Raw genomic sequence first — 20104 nt, 5'->3', positions numbered from 1 at the left:
CGGCAGTAAGAGTGCCCCGGGTGTCCATACTATTGCCTTCCTCCTCTACTTTTCCGTACGTGTGTTACACTTCAGTAAATGTCTGCTGAAAAGGGAAAATGGGCCCCGCTTCAGCCACTGCCACCTCCCAGGCACAGCAGTTCTGCTGCGTTCCTGCTCTGCCCAGTGTCACGTGACTCAGCAGCAGCTCCGGTGGGCACCTGTCCCCAGACGTGGCAGACAAGCTAGGTCTGAGGATAAGGTGATCACCAAAAGATTCAGTAACCAGGAGACCAGTGTAAACCCCAGTCAAAGCATGAGAGGTGAAGGTGTAGGTACTACTCAGAGTGGCTGTGGATAAATGAATGATGATTCTGTAGAGTTTCTCATTATGACCAGTTCTTCCAAAGATTCCTCCTCATCCAGAGAGACTATAATAATTTTATGTTTTCATATGCATAATAAAACACACAAAAATATTTTTTCAACTTTTTTCAGAATTTTAGCCAATATGTTTTTAGTAGCCAGGGCAGATCACCTCATCAGTATATAATCATAAGCTTCTCAGATAAAGAACTTTTTATTTTCTTGTGGACAGTTTATATTGAGAACTTGCCATCCTACAGTAGAATTTAGAAAATATTGCTTAATGAAGGAACCATATTATTGTTTCATTGGTTGCAAAAATGGTGACATTAATTATGAACAATTTAAATGGGTGGTTCATTTTGACTCACAAAAAGAGAAAGCTGAGGTGGGCAGGAGAGTTATAAATGATGATGTTATTGCTAATTTTCTTAGGTGGTCTTACGGCCATGTGAGAATTGCCCTTATTCTTAGAAAACAAAAGCTGAGGTATGAAGATATGAAGTTTCATGACATTTGCTCCTCACTTTCAAATGGGAAAAAATGGTTAACCGAATTCTGAAGTCTACAGTTTGTAAAAAAAATACGTGTATCTGGGCTATTCCCCACATATAGAAGGTATATTTTACTATATGACGATATGGCATGTGTAATGAAGGACCACTTATGATATAGTCCTTGTTCACCTAATGTCTCCATAATTCTGTCTTATTGTCCATGTGGGAATAGGGGAAATGATGATCATCTTCACACTCCATGTCCAGCCTCCCAGCCTCAAACCATCATCTTGGAGTAAAGAATCTGAAAACAAACTTAAGGGGAGGGAAAAAAAAAAAAAAAGGGTGGGCGGGGAAAGAATAGGAGAGCAGTGAAAGCAACCTCCATGATCCTTTCCCTCAACTTTTCTGCCCGTTTCCTTGTCTCTGCTAAACTCTCCTGTCAGCTCTCACAAATATTGATTGCCTCCTTAATTCCAGATTTTGTTCCCTCAGTATTTTTAAAGTGGATCTCTATAATTTTCCTATGAACTGTTGAGAAAATAAGGCTTAGCAATTGAAATTTGCATTTGTAGGAGGTATGCCAGTTCATACAATGAAAGATGGTTGAACAACATGTGGCTGTGGGTTGATAAAGAGCTTTGGGTTGGTTCCAAGCCCAGCTCCAGCATTTATTTGCTAGCTGAGAAAGTCTGCAAACCCTCTGGGCCTCAGATTCCTCATCTATAAAATGGGGGTGATTATTCCCCTTTTAAACAGTTGTTTAAAGGAGTAATTGAAATGATGTCCATAAGGCATCCCTTTTTATACTTGCACAAGAATAAACTTGATAAAACTTAATCTCTGATCTCTACTGCCTCCTTCTCCTTTCCTTCACTTTCCCCTCCTCTGCCTTTTCATTCCTTCCTACATCTTTCCTGCCCTCCCCCACACCAAGGAAAACAGCAGCAGGCTTGGTACGGGAGGCCAGTACACGTGCCAGGCCCTTGCTGTTAGCGTGCAGTTCTGTTGTCTGCATTTAATGTGCTGCCTCTGATTCTTTTTGCCTGGCCTGTCTCTTAGGCCCTTGGCCACTAGTTCTTGGGGGTTCTGGACACTTCTTCAGCCCCTACCTCAGCTTCCACCACTGTTGTGTCATCTTCTGGCATCTCCAGCTGGCTCTCTTCCGTGAAGGAGGCACTGGGTTCCACAGCCACCTCCACTGCACCCACCACAGCAGGAGCCCAGAACAGACCCACAGAGGCTTCCACTCCCCCAACTGCTTCCAAATCCGAAGAAGGGCCATATAACAGGATGTGGACCCTGGCTTCCTCAGCAGCTGTCTAAAGGGGTCAGGTGATGCTACTTCCTGTGAGCAAACGTTGACCACAGGAAACAGAAAACAGAATGGCATGAGTACATACATCCTTCTCCTCTTCCTGCAGCGGAGAGTCCGAGCAGCCCGTCCAGAGATCTCTAGGAGGCTGAGTGACTAACTGTGCTCAGTGAGGCAGCGTCCTGCTCAACGACGCATCACCTTCCTGGTGGTGGTGTTTTTCCATGCTTCCATGTCTCCCTTCACTTTTCCCCGCACTCTTGCTTCCCTGGGGTTGCACCTCCCAATAATGCATTAGCACTTAAGACTTGCTTAGCATCAGGGGTTCAGGGGAATCTGAGCTAAGTACCGATGAACTGCATTCTCCAGGCTGTCTTTCTGGATAGTGTTGGGAAAATGGAATTATCTAATGGGAGACTGAACAGACAGAGAGAGGAGAAGCCACAATATCCAGGTATCTTCCTCTTCCCACCTTGGGGGGCATCTCAGGTAGTAGCTGTGACATTCCCCATGTCCATCTAGCCCCAGGGTGGAAATGATTCCTGCTGTTGCTCATTTCTGAGTTGCCCCAGTTCCCCCTTTTACTTTCATAACCAGTATTTTATATTAAAAATATAAAACTTGAACCTACCGAGCATAGGTTCTTTTTTTTCCTGACTGAACCCTGACTAATATAAGGAACAACAATGAAAGTCTGATTTTATTTACCTGTGTCTGTGGTATGATTGAAATCAGTTTCTGCCTCCATAAAATATTATATCTGTAAGATATTATAGTTATATTTCTAAAAATCAATAACATAAGAAATCTGGACTTTTAACTACTTCAAAGGAAATGACCAGAAGAAAGTTCCAAAGTTTACCACAAAAGAAGTCAAATGATTATTCCATCATTTTAAGTGGCATTTGATATTTTAAATGAATAATCCTCTCCTAAAGGTTATGGTTCTCAGTTAATACAAGTGCAAGTCCTAAGGTCGCCTTTTAAGTTGCTTCTCTTCAGTCTCTGTCGTGGCTACTTAGAGATCTGGCTCTGCATCCTGGGCCTGGTAGGTGGCAAATTGATGGTATAAGAATATAAATGCTATTATTTGGTAAATGGGATTCAGATTTCATTTGTTTCCATACCTCCCATGGTGCTTATGGGAAACAAATATCCCCCTCACCTTGACTCCAGGTGCTTTGAGAACAGGCACACTTTCCATCCTGCAGGGTACCAGTATTACAAAAATTGGACCCCAAGGGACCTGCATTTATAGCGAGAACTCTGTAATGGCTCAGGAACGATTTCTGGGATCTCCTTTGATAACACTGCACAGGTGTAACGCACATGTGGTGCCAGAAATACTCTAGTATCTATGCAGACAGCTTTTCCTCTGAACTTGGGGGCGGGAGGAAGGCCTCTCCTCTGGAATGTTCAAATGGGACTGCACGTGGTGTGTGAGCCCTGTTCCCGGCCTGGCAGCAGTCAGAGTAACAGGAGGGGACTGTGAAAGCGAGCGAGAGTGTGGAGCGTCTTTGGAATGGTTTGCATTCTCTTGCCAGGGCTTGCTTTGCTTGTTTGCTTTTCTTATACTCTGAAAAACCAAACTTTCTCATTCTATCAACTTTTTCACAGCAGTTCTCTGCACTAAACACTCAGTGAAAGGAGACCTGAGTCGAACATGTGACGTGCCCTTTGGGTCACAGAAGTGCATAGAGCCCGGGGCTTCTGGCCTGTCCCAGTCATATGACGTCGGTCTCAGATGTCTGGTTTTCCCTACCACCTAGAGAAGCTGACTGGCACAGGGTTTAGTGGTCTGGCATCTTGTGGCAATAGTCAAAGAGAAGTTGTAGGCCCCTGATTTCAGAGGATAGATTCCTACATACCACTAGACAGCCTCATGGGAAAACTTCCATCTGGACAAGAATCAGAACTGGATTCTCGGGGAGAAGCAGCACTGATACCCACCCCATACACACTGATTTGGCCGGAGACGTTCTCACATTTCTGAAATACTTCTACATTGGGTAGAAACTAATGGTGTCGTCAAGCATCCTGACTGCCCCACACTACCCTATCTGTGCAGGATTCCTCACCTAAATCTTCCTGTGATCCGACAACTCAAGGATTAACCATGGGCATGGTAGGAGGCCTCCAACATCCCATTATAGCACTAAAATGGAGTTCATTTTGATTGGTTAGTTGTCAAGACAATTATTAAATATTTTAATATCACATATGCAAAGAAAGCACTAACATTAAAACCTCAGGTGAGTTGCCTTAGAAATTTTTTTCTAACTCAAAGTGACTGAATCCACTGAGAGTCTGAGTCCACCCAGAAAGCTCTTCTCAGTTGCTAAAACATGTTGGAGGTTCCAGATCCTCTACCTTCTTTGATCAGTAGAGAGAAAGCTTTTCCAGCTGCTGCACCAACACTACCAGCCTCTTGCCCTAAGGACCCTTCAGTAGACGTCTCAGGGCATCTTCTGAGGGTGGAGGGCGCTTCTGCAGCTCCTGCGAACGGCGCAGCAGCGCAGCTCCATAGCAAGAGAGCAGGAGCCTCACACAGTACCCATTGCACCTCCAGCTGTGCTTTGTGACATTTACGTGACAGCTAGTCTGTTCCCAGAGATGAATCACAGAAAATTAGAGATGGGAGAGACCTATCAGGTCATTTAATGCACACCCCTACCAGTTCACAATCACTCCCCTATGCTCCATTCCCGGTGCATCAGGCAGTTTGGTTTTAAATAGCACGGGAAACAGAGAGTGCTGTTTCTATGCCTTCTTCTGCAAGAATTCTCTCTACTAGGTTGAGTCAAATGCCCAGTATTTGATGTTTATTTACTCTAGTTTTAAGTATACAGTGATATCATGGTCACTCACTTGCCTCAAACCGGGAAAAAAAAAAAAAAACTTCTGAGAATAATTAGAAAGTGAGGACTCTTTCTTGGGTGGAAAACAGTAGTTTCAGGAAAAATCAAAGAACTTGGTGGAGAAAAGAGAAGAGGCAAGCAGCACTTCTGTGTTACCTCATTTCAACTTCTTTTATTTTAGTTTTACACTTACTTGGCATTGTTCAGCTTCTGCTTTCTTTAACAATAGCTAGAACTATGACTAAGCAGTATCACTGGTTTTGGTTTCCATTACTTTTGTTTCAGTTTTTAATTTGATTACTCATCCTCTTGCTTGCTACACTGTGTTTAAGATTGCAGCTCATCATTGCGATTTGAATAAAGACTATTCTATGCCTATTCATCTCCCGATCTTTGTCGTTTCAATTTTTGCTAAACACAAGAACAGGAACAGTAACCCTGGCACACCCTTTCCTGGACAGTATTTTCAAAGAAAAATGTGTTTTTCTCTACTTCTGCCCAGGCAGGAGGTCTCCTATGGACATCATCCAAGAATCCATTTGTGGCTGGCTTACCTTAATCTGACCCTTTAAGCAAGGCTCACTGCACACAGACCGTACCACTCCACTCTTGTTCATCTGGATTTTGTAATCATCAATGTTCAGCACCCCTTCATGCCAGGTTCCAACGTGAACATAGTCATAGCGATTAGCGTCAGTGTACTGCAGGTTCATGATATCATACCTGCAAAAAAATGACATGTGTGTCTTGGAGAATGACATGGACATGACGTAGAAACCAAAGGAATCTGGTAAATAGACAATAATAGACAGAAGAGAGGTAAAAATTAGAATCACCCCATGTCCTAACACCAGCTACTGTCAATGTGTTAGTTTATTTTAATTAGTTTAGTTATGTATCCTCTGATTTTCCAAAATATGTTTTCCATTCTTCAGTCTCTGTTTGCATATCATCCATATTAAAGAATATATTATTCTTGTACTTTTCTCTCTGCTTGTTCTCCAAAAGAAGTAATCCCATATGTGCTGAGTTGACCATTATCTCCTTCAAATTATTATTCACTAAGTTATCCTTTTGTTTCAACCTTTTTTTAATTGAAGTCTAGCAGTTGACAATGTCATGTCAGTTTCTGGTGTACAGCAAATAATATTTCAGTCATACATACACATACATATATACTTTTTCATATTCTTTTTCATTCTAGGTTACCATAAGATATTGAATATAGTTATTTTTTGATCAAGTAACAGTTCTTACTAACATTAATTTTTAATTTGATTGCTTTTATTCCAAATTTCTTTTTCACATTCAATTGCTATTTTCATCCCATTGGATTAAAAGAGGTGAGTTTTACCAAGTCTGGTACCTATTTTAGGTGCTAATAGAGCAAGGAATCTGATAAATGCATCTTTAATTAGCAAGGATGTTGGGAATTGAACATCCTGAGCATTGACATTTAAACTGGTCTCTCCCTTGATTAGGAGAAACATTTCTGAATCCAAATCATCCACGTCAGTTATTTCAGTGGTTTCAAATGCTGTGGGGCTACATGGCGGTAAAATCGACATTTAGAAATATTTACTCTAGCCAGAGTGTGTTTGGGGGGCCAGATTCATCATTTCTCTGTGCTGGCAGTGGAGAGCATTTTCCAACTCAATGGAAAAAAACACAGGATTTGACGTTAGAATGTGTAAGCTGGAATCGCCTTGCTAACATTTTAACAGCAGATTATACTACTTTGGAATGTTGCTAAACTCTTTAAGGCTCACGGGGTTCTTGCAGGGATTTACGAACATAAGGCATGTAAAAAACTGTTTCACAGTCGGGACAAATGCACATGTAAGGCAATATCACTGCATCATTCATATGTGTAGCACTATTGTTGTGCTAAAATACTCTCCTTATTTCTATGCTATAAGTATACGAGAACATATTTGTGTTGTCATAGCCATTTCTCTCTCAGTCATTGAAAATTCTCAGGTATTCTTCAGTCTTCTTTCCATGTTGCTCTTTACTCCAAGTAAACTATAACTCACATGGCAATTGGCCCAAAATGTACGCCCGATTCTCCTTTCCTGGCTCTGCAAAGTGGGATTCTTTCCTGCAGAACATGGGCAGGGTTCTCACCCTTCTGCCCTAGAATATAGGAGGCAAGTTCTCGCTCTTTGCGCTTGACCCAAAGAAACAGATGGCAATTAACTAACACAGCTCTCTTCCCTCTCCCTACAATGCTTCTACCCAATCCATCCTGGGATTTCATCCCTCTAAACCTGATTCAGACTCAGAATTGTCCTCAGCCCAGCACTCCAGGAAGAAATTACCAACCAACCTTAGATGGCATCTGAAATCTATTGGCTATATCTGGCCTAGTTCTTTGTCTGGACAACTAACATCTTTTATTGGCTTTTCTGCTTGTTCTTAATGTGCAAGTGCATTCTGTCACCCACAGGGTTGCTAGTGGCTTCTCCACATCCAGATTCTGGCCATTTCTATAAATAGTAGCCCCCTCAAGGGAAAGAGGACTCTACAAGAGTAAAGGGAGTCTTTCTCCTACTTTTCCGGGTGATCAAAACTTACCTGGAGTGAGAAGAGAGAATGGCACACTTGCAGCACATTATTCACCTCTCTGCTTTCTGATTTTTGGTTAATAGAGGGTTCTTATTCCTCCTGTTGCTGAGACACATCAGGTTGCTCTTGGAGTAGCTCTCTGAGTGATAACCACATGGGTATTCACTGCGGGCTGACAGCTCACACTCATCCCACTGATCAACGATACTAATCTACACCTTCAATATTTTTCCACTTTAAACTCATTATGGTTATACAGCCTGCTGTGAGTGAGTAGTTTCCTTTTTCATTTCCTCTAATCTTTCTGTTTTACTCCATATTACATGGTTAAGTCTCTTTATATACTTTCAACAAAGTCTTAAGTGTAACGCTAGCTTTAGGATATCTTTTTCCTATAAATCGGTTTCCTAAGACTTTTATTTCAACTTCCTCATTTCAATAAGAGAAATCAGTTCACACTTCATTAACATTTAGAAACTGAAAAATTCACAATATTTTGGTATAAAAACACACTTCTAAAAAGCTCCAAGAGCTGGAGGAAAAAATGCTTGAAGGTAACAAGGGAAAAACACTGACTTGCTAAAAAGAGGTCTTCTCCTGCGCTGTGTGTTTTAGTGATCACTGCTCTTTTCTCTTGAACCCAGAGTCTCTTCCTGACATGTTGGCAGTTATTTGGAGTATCCTTATGTGTAAATTGCAACTTTACAGCATCCTCTCAATGCATTAAGTTTATGTAGCATGATTATTAACTAAAATAATTACAAGAGGGACCAAAAGCATGAATGGTGGTATGACAGGACATACAAACAGTAGAAAGTGGTTGGAATAGAAACTGAACACAGATTAAGCTGACCAAGCATGAGGAAATGATCCTTGAAGAGGGACCCAAGGGAAAGCTCATTATTTAAACATGCAATAAAAGATGGAGGAGAAACCAGCTAAACTTGTGTGCCTGTATTTTGGATAATTTACAAATAGAGAGAAGGGGAGGACACTCACACCTACAGAGTGTGGGAAATGCATCTGGCCCTGTCCTGGGCACATTGTGTGTGTTATTGCACAGAATCATGAAGGAAGGAAGGTTCCATTCCAAATCTAATCCTTTACACAGCCTGGTTTCCAGCAGAACCCAGGATAACAACCATGAGTTTAAAAGTGGGTTGTAGGGGGTGGTCAGTGTTCTGAATCTTAGGCCTACTTCTTCCTTCTGGTACCATTTCCTAAGGTGCTTAGCACCTGGAGCTTCCCACATGCCCAGATCTGGCATCATTCCCTCCTTCCCTCTCTCATTTTCATCTAAATCTGCTCCTACCTAACTGGTAGTTTGGAAGGAATCTGATAAAATCGTCGCTTTAACTTCTGACAATCACTTTTATCATTTATCCTTCCTTGAGCTGCTGGATTTTAACAGGGAGAAGCCACTCGGGCCCCACAAGGCACTCTCTAAACATAGAACTTTAAGTTTATATGAAAGAGATATGTGGGTAAGTTTTTAGAGTCAAATAGTCTATTACAGTACTTTTGAAATGCCATTAAGAAGGTTGCCAGCAACTTTGCCTAATTTTAGGATTAGCTAAAAGGCAGCGTGTTGTGGCAAAAAGATTACAAGCCTCCGATTGAGACCATACTGCCTCTACCAGCTACTCTCTGGGTGACTTTAAATGAGTTTCTTAGTTTCTCTGACATTCAGTTTTATCATCTTTAAAAGAGGAAAATAATATGCCTATAGAAATGAGGATTAAATGATTGGATGTTCCATTTGATCACAACATATGCTTTTCTAAACTCTCATTCTGCAAAATCATGTACTGAAAGATAACAGGGCCTATGAAAAAAAAAAAAAAACAACCAAGACTGTGGGCAAACTGCAGCAGCCAAACTGAGTGCCTTTTTTTCTTTCCTGTTGCAGGTCGGAATTGTTACCCCACTATTCTGATTATCCCTTGCCTTGGAAAATCCCCATGCGTGAACACAACTACTCTTCACATTGATCCCATTCTCCATGTACCAAGTACACAAGCTCTGACTGGAGTTACGAAAACAAGTGCTGCAGAAAACACTGTATATAAAGTAACTTGGGGAAAATGCATACAGTTAGTTAGATTTAATTCTTCTTTGCTTCTTGATTAATTCTTTGGAAGCCATAGAGACTCAAAAGCGATGCCGGATGGAAAATTCTTTCCTTTCTTGTTCCACGAGACGTGTTAGCAGGAACATGAGTTAGCCTGAGGAAGGGGGTGCCTAGTGGGACTTGGCTTCTTCACGTATTAAGCTCTGTAAGCAGGTGTGTTATTAAAATATTCCACGACCAGTATGGCATTGAGACCAATCCATCAGGAAGATGCTGGCCTGGTGTCAGCAGTGCCGGGGGGGCTCTGCTGATCTGACATAATCTCTTAAGTTTCTTGGCCTTGCAGGGGGGTCACAGGCATGCTGAGGGGAGAGCAGGGAGGATTGCTGGGTAGGGGGTGGTGGCACTGGCAGGATGCAGGAGAGAGCGTATTCACCAGTAAGTTTTTCAATGCTTTATAATGTAATTTCCATCTGACATTAGCCCTGTCCTTTCAGCTGTCCAGTTGTATCTATCCTTGTGGTGCCTAGAAACCATGGAACCAAAGGGAACCAGAGCATCCACCTGTCTGGCTCAGGGAAGATAACAAGGTTATTTGGATCCATTACGGAAAAGACTGCTTTACCTTCCAGGAGCATCCCCTTTCTCATCAAACCACACCTCCTCTCCAGACACGCCGACGAACGTGGACTTGATAAGGAAGTCCAGGAGTTTGCTGCCATCGATGGGCTTCATGGCATCGCAGAGGCCCACGTGGCCGGGGCAGAGGGCGTGGTGCATGTTCTGCAGCCCGTGTGCCATGGCGTAGATGGCGTTGATGACAAACCCCATCTTACTGTCCTGGACATAGTTTTCTTCTAAGCTTTCATTGCCTGTAACATAAAAGCAGATCATGATGAGGTTGCAGTAATGAAGTCTTTACCTGCATGTTTAACTCTCAAATGATTTTCAGGGCTCTCAGAGGAAGGGGAAGCCAAACCTACCTGTTCAAGCTTTGTATTTGTGACTAGCTCTAGTGTATTCTACTGCAAATAGTTTATTCCATTTTATTTTCTGAATTCAATAACGGCTTTATAACATGCAAAGCAAATGCCATAGAGGTGCAAATAAAGAACTTTCACATATTGCAATGAAATCCTTAAGGAGCAATGAAAATAACTCTTATTCCCTCTAGGTTCCCAGAGACTTATATTAAAAAAGTCTCCCTATGTCACAGTACTGAAAAAAACCCCATTTTTTATATCCTCTGTAACAATCCACAATCCATAGTAAATCAGTTTGTGCATTATCTAAACCTCAATATTTTCTTTTGATGACTCCACTAATTTTATCATCTCTAGGGCCACAAAAACCTAGAGTAAGAAGACGAACTAGGTAGTATGAAATTTCTCCTTACATATGGTTGGCAGTACAGAAATATCTGAATCAGATTTACTATTAGAAATTCAAATAAAATGTTTCTTAATGTAAGAGTCATACTGCACATTTAATTTTAACCTATAGCTTTTACCTGTGAACTTCAAAAACTCTGCCATCATTTCTACCTATGCCACAGGTGACAGCCTAAATGGGTCACTGGACCCCAAGGCTCCTGGTCTGGAGAATAGCAGAGAGTATTTTAGGAAGTTAGAGAGCTTGAAGTGTTTAGAAGAAATGGTAAAGAGTTTTGACTTTGATGTTGAGCTTGAGATGAAATAAGACAGTTCTAAAGAGTTCTATTTAAGGTTAATCTATTTAGGTACAGTTGAAAATGTTAAAAAAAAAAAAAAAAAGATACATGTACATCTACCCTAAGAGTGAATACAAAATGCCCAGGCCAGATTGAAGGGAGGAAAAACTCATCTTCCAGTGCTGCTTAAAAGGAGACTGTTAAAAGGGTGTTTTGCTAAAGTAATATTTTCCTAACTGAAAGAACACTTTCTGAGAGGAAATAGAAGAGAGGCAGAAAAGACATTTTAAAATCAAACTGCACAGAGTAAGTACAGAAAAGTTATATAAAGCAGAAAGCAAATATCCTCCTTGCAAAAATTCAGAAGTCATCAAAATAAGGTAATTTATGTTTGTCATGTGGAACCCCTAGGTCTTAATGTTAGTTTGCTTTCCCTCTTTTTCACATTAGGATATAAAATAGATAAATTTATGCCATCTGTCTGATAAGTTTTAAATGAGCCTTTAAAAACTGCCTGAAATCTCCAAGTGCTGGAGTTAAATGTAAAAGCTGTGAGAACTAGAGAAATTACCAGGAGTTAAAGAAAAGGAAAAAAAATAGACAAAAACTGAATAGCAGAATAACCTTTAATGCAGCAGCTACTTAAAGGGTTCTAGTCAATACGAAAGCCATCCACTTGAACTTGCAGCTATTAATGTCAACCCCAGGAGCAAACTGTAAGAAAACATGAGAATAAACACATAATGTTCCTTACCAAGTGCAAAGTTCCCTTTTAGGGACAAATCTCATGACTGCTGAGTTTGTTGTTTTTGTCTTTGTTTTGGTAACTGCTATTGAAGATGTATTATATATTTTAAAAAAAATGTTAGTGTCTCCAATACAAATTTCTTAAGCCAGGTTGTCTAGTGGATGCCTTACTCATTGGCGTTGGGACTATAACTGGTCTTAGATTTTTCTGAGATCAAAGATTTCCATTTAATCCTTAGTTAGGGCTGTTACATAACTTACTGTCCAAATTAGGTTACTTCTGTGAGTAAAGTGAGTAATAATTATTCCATAAACACAAGTGTAAACAAAGAAAATTGGTCAAACAGTGACACATTTCTTGAGCCATGCTGATCTCTAACTGTATCTATTTACTGTAGTTATTATGGGATATATACATATAAAACAACACATGTAAATATATATACATTTATGTATACATATATAATAAATAACTAGTGGACTATTCTTATTTTAAACTAATTTTACATTTATCTAATTTTAATGGGAAATACACACGTTAATAATAATAATAATAATGGCTATGAACTTTTGTGTTTATTACATTCAAAACTCAAATAATGAGCTCATGAAAATCCTGCCGAATAGATATTGATCTCACCATTTATAAGTAAGGAAACAGCAATGGTATCAAAATGGTCCCTAGATAAGTTGTTCTTTCGGTAATTCAGGGGAAATGTGGGTGCAGATACAGAAATCTACAGAGGAGCCAGGTGACTGAGGACAAGGCGCCCTGCTGTGCACCAGTATCATTGTCAGGCTTTTTTGGGCATCCTCCTGGAATTATTCCATGTGTGCACAGCTCTTTCTCTGACTAGAATTACTGGCTCCCAATCTATTAACCCAAAATTATGACAAAGAAGCCCGTCCTGTCAGTATTTACCATAGAGGGAAAGAACCAGGAGGCAAGGCACGTGTTTTCAGGGCATACGTATAAGTCAAATCCCTTTCCAAAAGAAACACAAACAGCTTCTGTGTTTGTGTCAATCTGAACTGGTACATGTCCTTCCCTACCCTGTCATTCCGCTGGGTCTGCACCGGAAGCGGGTGCTACCTGCCATCAGTAAGAACTCTCTCTTCAGCTACTACCCCAGCTCAGGATGAACTAGCACACGGTTAGAAAGTCCCCCGGATTTTACAGGACCATCTTCTTTGCCATAACAACTCCCCCAGGTGAGGTTGCAAAGATCTAACATCAAACAAACAGAATACATTACAGGTTTTCCTGTTCCCCAAAGATCCTATATTTTCGTGACCAGTGAATACAGAATCCAAACTAATGATATTGTCACTTGGTAGGCAGGTGAAAACACTGATTCCCTAGGGCTTAGTGCCTTTTTATAACACTAGTCACGGAGTTATTAGTGAGAAGGGGATTTATGATTCATTCTTTTTGTGGTGCATTAACTGTTATGGGCCATTAGGGTATCATTAACCCATTACCTTTTCTAATATACTAAATGGAATCAAATAATTGCGCTGACTGTGTTTATTTACCTTCAAAAGAATACCTGCCTAACTGCTTCGCAGTGGATTGTGAAACTAGCTACCTTGATTCTAAATAGTAATCTTGTTCTTACTGCAAAAGCACAACAAGGGCTATAAATTGCTGCCTGAGTGCAGCAGCCCACAGAGGCTCCACGGGGTAGAAACATAGCATGTACCTACTGAAAACAGGAACTCCATGGTTGTTGGGAGAAGGGTTGGCAAGTCTACCTGCCGCCACTTAGAACGGCTACTCGGCAGAATGGTCTAGCAGAAAGACCTCGGGACTAGGCACCTGAACTCCTGGGACCTGGAGGCAGTTCCGCTATAACAATCAACAGCGCATTTCCAGGGAGCTGTGGAGCTTGGACCAGGTCTAGACCTCCCTGAGCCTCCGTTTCCTAATCTAAAAAATACCAGAAGTGGATCAGATTATCCTTCTGAAGATCTCTTCCCTCTCTAAAGTGTCCATGCTTTGCTTCTCCAATTCCACATTTATTGGTACTTAGCAAAGTCATTCACATGTATTGTTTTTTTCTCCCCAATCCTTGCAAAACTGTGTGAGATCAGTTCTATTATTACCACTTTACAAGCACGAAGATTAAAGCACAGAGAAGTGAAGTCACGACTGGGGAGACATGCCCTCCTTTCCTTTCAGTTGCTTCTTTGTGAAGAGACTCCTATTAAATAACACCCCAGGCCTTTTGTCTTACCTAATGGAAAGAGAAGAGTAATGCATTTTACTGGGGGGATTGAGAAAAAGAAACCTGGATTGTTTGGCTCAGCCTCTTTCCCTCTCATCTGGAGTCTTGCACTTGTCAGTTCTCAGAGTTCTGGTTGGTTCTCCAGCTTTTGGTAAATGTGGGCTGTAGCTGTCTAGCTGTGCTTTTGGGCAAGTATTGTGTGTCTAGTATGTAAAAGTCTATTGTGGCCACACATCTGATCCACGTCCTTAATCCAGTTTTTTGTTGTTGTTAACTTTTAAAAGTTTTTTTTTACTGTTTTAACTCACATATGGTGCAGAAATCTTTACAGTTCAATTAATGTTTACATATGTACATACCCATGTAACTGCTCTCCAGATCACGATATGGAGCATTTCCAGAGGCTTCCCTTTATTTAGAGCTTCCTTAATTTACCCCAGCAATGTTCTGTAATTTTTTAGTGTGCAGATTGTAGGTGTTTGATTTTTATGCTACTACTACAATTGACGTCCTTGAAAATATTTTTAAAATATTCATTTCCAGTACAGAGAAATACTATTGATATTTTTATTTTGGCCCTGTATCCTGCAAGCTTGCTAAATTTACTTATTGATTCTAATTTTTTATAAATTCTTTTGAATGTTCTACATATGCAATCATATTATTAATAAAACATATTTTATCTCCATCTGTTTCACTTCTGAGTCTACTCCTTAGCTGGATTCAAACTTGGGAAAGAAGTACATTGGCTGTCCCACTGACGTCCCAGAGATTCTGAATTCAAAGCCACACAGCTACCAAGGACAGAGGCAGTGGCCTCCAGGGCTGGACCTGGTCCCTGCCAAGTGGCCTATGCATGCAACAGCAGCCCTGCCCACCTGCTGGAACAGTCCTATAACAGACGGTGAGACACTGGCTAGCAAAAACAATCAGTCTGATGTTTATTTTTCTGAGTTTTTAGTAATATCACCTCAGTTTGAAAGTCCAAAGTGGAAAAATATAGAAAATAAGCTGAAAGAATGTTGAACCCCAGGAGAGTACTTTTGTTGATGCCTGTTCTATTTCATTAGTGCTAACCTACCACTATGCATGTGGGTCTAGTGATGCTGTCTTTTCAAGTCTACACCCTCAGTATTAAATTCAAAATAACAAGAAACAAAACAAGTATTCTTCTATCTCACCATAAAACAAGGAAATGTTTTGGGAAACATCAGAAAACATAACTGTCCCTGGAGAAAACATTCTTCTGATTTCTTAGCTTTAGCTCTCCACTGCCTTTTTTATCTGACAGCATTTTATACTCAATACATAATTTGATACAATCTAATTCAGAGTGAAATAGAAAGAATTGTAATTATTTTATATCGTTAACATATCAAGCAAAGAAAATGAAACTCATGTTCCTTTAAATGACCCGAGTATTAGATTAATTGAGGGAAGATTAATCAGGTCATTTTTAAAATAATGACCTCATAGGACTAAAGTGCCCTCAATTTTTCTTGAAGTCCTGGACTGTTAAATTTTCTTTATCTTTTCCCAGGGAGAATTTGTGATAAGATTCACAACAGTCTAGCCTTGTTCATGCTCTAGACTAGAATCTTTGAATTTTTTGTGTCCTCTGACTCCATATTTTCCTCTTTCCCTAAAAAGTACTCTCTGCTCACATCACAGAAAAACATGACCCTTCCATTATTTTCTATTCAGTTTATTAAAATGTAAATTAACTTCTATGTAGGATGGAAAAGAAGAAAGGAAGGCATCATCTACTTGAGCCTGTTTTATCATCACTGTTATTATTAGCTGAATTTCTATTGCTTAAAACCACCTGGTTTTAACATATGTGAACAATACAGACATTTTTCTAACTACGTCATTATAATCTATTGTTAATAGAGAAATCCCCCATTGTATGACACAGGAACAGCAAGCTCCCTGCAAATTGACGATAATGTATGGGAAACCTTCAATTCCCTGAAAATACAATTGCATTGCAGCTAATTCATATTTCAGAAAATTATAGTGTTATGTGAAAAACAAATGAGGACAATCCCTGGGGTGTCTAAGTGATGCTGAGGACCAGTCAGCAGCATTCGGTGGAACTGCGGGGTCCTTTGTGTCTGTACGGACAGAAAATAAGGGCAGCTTGTCATGTGCCTTTGTCTTTATTGATCTGGCACAAAACAGTGTCATGGAGTTATAAACCACTCCCTCTGGAGCAACTAATCTTTGCAGGTCTGCAGTGAGCATTTGGCAGGTAATCATAGAGATGGCGTATGTTACAGAGAGCTGGCTGCTTCAGCCAGTGTGGGAAGTTAGGGTGCCGTTAAAATTCATCAGGAACCAACTTCTTTTTCAGCGACCTGCTGGGTTAGAATCCTTGCCAAGCTTATTCATCTTGGCTTCTTCCAAACTCTAAGGAGTCACACCCATGCTCATAGCACCATTTCTACTTATTGTTGTGGGTGATAGAAAACATGCTTCCTTTTACACATAAAGGGAGTTCCATGGTTTAATGCTATTATGGTCCAATTTTGAGTTCTTGTCAATGGTTTGTCCTTTTTTGGTATCTCTAGCTTCACATTGCAGTCTTTACCTTGAGCTGGTGGGTCAGAGTGGATTTTCCAGAAATAAAGGAACTATTTGTGAAAACTCTACTTATCTCTGACCTATTAGAATCTAACATAACATCTCCTGGTAATCAGTATAGGGTCTCGCTGATTACAAAAGCAAACCTTAAATGATGCATGGAGTTAGCAGTTGTAAATCCCCTTTTATGATTGACTTTCTGGTTAATACTATACAGTATTTATAACTTGGCAAAATGCTGTGTATAAAAAGTACTTTGGAACATTTTAAAGGATAGCATATTCTTCAGCCTTTTTCCTGGAATTCATATGCCAAGTGGTAAAGCAGGAGCTTGGAACTGAAGCGTCCATGTTCTGCACAGATTCTGGGGGTTAAATATAGGCCACAAGGTTTATTACCCTGCCAGCATCACCTAAGAATGAGATATACTGTGGATTTTCATGTATGGTTCATTTCCCTGGGGCACTGTTAGTTGACATTTTACATTGATATTTTATGTAGACTTAACAGCCCACGTGGACTAAAACACTATTTGTCCCAGCGTTGCAATTGTTGGGATTTCTTGAATGACACATTGCCTTTTATGTGGTGTCTCTCAACAGCATCTTCTGAAAGAATCAAATTGGAATTCCTAAAGGCCTAATAAGAATAAGAGCTTGTGAGACTTTAGTCAATAACTGTCACAGAAATTAAAAGATTAGCTCCTAAGATTAACGTTGTCAAGTACATACAGACTCTTAGCAGGGTCTGCGCTGAAACAAACACAGGGTTCAGACTTTATGTAAACTCAGACTTTATGTAAATATGTCTACCACTCTGCTCAGGTTGTGAAGGGCAAATTTACAGAAACAAGAATGCCAAATATAGATTCCATAAGAAGGGCTGTCTTGAGAGGTCACAGGGCTGATACAACTCTTAGCATTATATTCAGGAGTGGAATAGAAGCACTATATTCCAGTTGGTCGTTATTTATTATGGGGTATGGATTAAAAATTCTAAAATAGCTGTACACATATATATCAAAGTTGAAAAAACAAGTGACTAAGTGGATGACAAATGACGGAAGCTGAGGTTATCACAGTTGGAGTGGGGAAGGTTACTGATAAGCAAAGGGAAAAAGTTCAAAGAAACCAGGTACTGGAATTGAGGTAAAGACATCAATATAAATTTAAATTTAGCTTAATACATGTACTGCTGAATTAATAGAGAAATAACCACACATGTATGTTTATATGTGGACTGGTATATATTTTGTCCACTGAAGCAACAACACTCCGACAGTAACAAGCATACCCAGTGCCCAGATCTTGGATTCTAACAGCATTCCTAATAAAAGAGATTAGGATGCTTTTGGAGAAATAACTAATTGTAGGGCTGGGGCAGGATGTATAAAAGATACGCTGGAAAAATCTTGTAGTACCAGAAAATAAGGAGGTGCCTAAAAAATGAAATAGAGATATGTCAAAAGAACACAAGAGTCACTGAAAGATCCCCCAATAGCCAAATTTGAGACAATTTGAGCAAGAAAATAAATAATATAGCATTGCATTATAAACCAAAGTATAAAATATAAATAGTATCAAGTCCAAACTGATATAAATAAAAAATAAATGGGGGAGAGACAAATCTACTGCACAGAAGAAATCCAAACAATTTATATAGATACTATGCCCTCAAGAAGGTAGAGCACAATTTCCCACCCCTTAAGTGTGGGATACATTTAGTGAATTGCTTTCAAAGAGTAGAGTACCAAAAAAAGGATATAGAAACAGAAACCCAGTAAATGCTGCATTAGCCAGGTAATCAATGTTAACATCATGAGTGATAAATTGATAGGATGTACTCTTGTGTTGAGGAAGACACTTCACCCCTGTGGTCTTCCTCCCAAAGCCCATAATCTCAGTCTGACCATGAGAAATACAAGCTCAAACTTAGAAGCATTTGACAAAAGTACCTGACCATTACTCCTAAAAACTGTCAAGGTCATCAAAAACAAGGGAAGTTTGAGAAGTGCCACAGCTGAGAAGAGCCAAAGAGACAAGAAAAATAAATATGACGTGATATTCTGGATGGGATCCTGGAACAGAAAAAGGAAAACTGATGAAATATGAAAAAATACAGTTTAGTTAATGTATAAATGTTGGCTCATTGTGGCAAACATAGCAGAGTGCTATGAGATGGGAAAGTGAGTGCAGGGTATATGAGGACTCCCTGATATATCTTTGCAACTTTTATTTAAAGCTATTCTAAAATACAAATTTTATTTAAAAAATATATACAAGCATTAGCATCCAACCTGGACTAGTGTCAGTTAATAAGAGGAAACATGATTGAATGCTTGCCATGTGACAGGAATGTAATCAGGTGCTTTACATATGTTATCTCGTCACCTCACAGTGAATTATAAAATAAGTGATATTACTATCTGCAGCTTACTAGTGGGAAATCCAAGGACTTGTCCAAGGTCACACTGCCTGACACCTAGCTGCCTCTAGAGCTCTTACTCTTAGGTACTACGTTGCTCTCTCTCTTGCTTTGCTGTAACCCGAGTGACACTACATTCAGGAGGCTCATAGACAGAAGTGGTATTTGATGCTGTATTAATAAATGTTTGTGTGTGCGGAATGAGATTTGACTTTGATTGTAGATTATATGTAACGTATGAAGAGAACGCCCACACATTTGTCACACTGTGAGGTTGTCCTGATTTATTTCATGTGGATGATGTCGATACAGAGGCAGGATTTTGCCTTATAGATGCTCTGCTCATTACTACATAGAGAAGGCCAAATCCAACTGACAAAAATCGTTCAGAAGGAAACCCATCACTAAGAATCAGTATTCTAGATTGTATGACCATCAGACTGACAAAAACCACAAGAAACTATTAACTGATTCCCCAAGGTATTGTCTGCACTTCCAGACTGCTGCAGGTCAACTCTTCTGGACACAATTGTTGTCCAAGCATTTAAAAAGTTGAAAGTACACCTGCTTCTAGGGGGAAATACCTACAGAATAGTAACTTAAGAATCCAACTAAACAAGTGGCCTTTGAGGAAGGCACACAGTCTTTATTGGTAATATCACTTTGGAAGGCACAAAAGAAGAACAAACTTTGAGGAGGCTCCAAAGTATCACAAGGAACTCTCCCGAGCAGCACCCATGCTCGGCGCCTGTCGATAACCTAGATTGCTACTTAGACTTCTGGGGTTAAGTCATTG

General features: G+C 40.0%; 1 protein-coding gene across 1 annotated transcript in view; it reads right to left on the bottom strand.

Moving 5' to 3' along the window:
* Positions 1–20104, bottom strand: part of GRM1 (glutamate metabotropic receptor 1) — a 348538-nt gene that overhangs the window by 53586 nt on the left and 274848 nt on the right. Inside the window, exons 5-6 of the mRNA XM_032485108.1 lie at positions 10280–10526; positions 5570–5738 (exon numbers count right to left, since the gene is read on the bottom strand). Coding sequence (XP_032340999.1) covers positions 5570–5738; positions 10280–10526 — 416 coding nt within the window. The remainder of the gene's footprint in view (positions 1–5569; positions 5739–10279; positions 10527–20104) is intronic.

The sequence above is a fragment of the Camelus ferus genome, chromosome 8 (genome assembly GCF_009834535.1).
Source record: "Camelus ferus isolate YT-003-E chromosome 8, BCGSAC_Cfer_1.0, whole genome shotgun sequence".
Lineage (NCBI taxonomy): Eukaryota > Metazoa > Chordata > Mammalia > Artiodactyla > Camelidae > Camelus > Camelus ferus.
The sequence above is the reverse complement of the archived record's forward strand: the minus strand, read 5'-3'. Positions and strand labels throughout refer to the sequence as shown.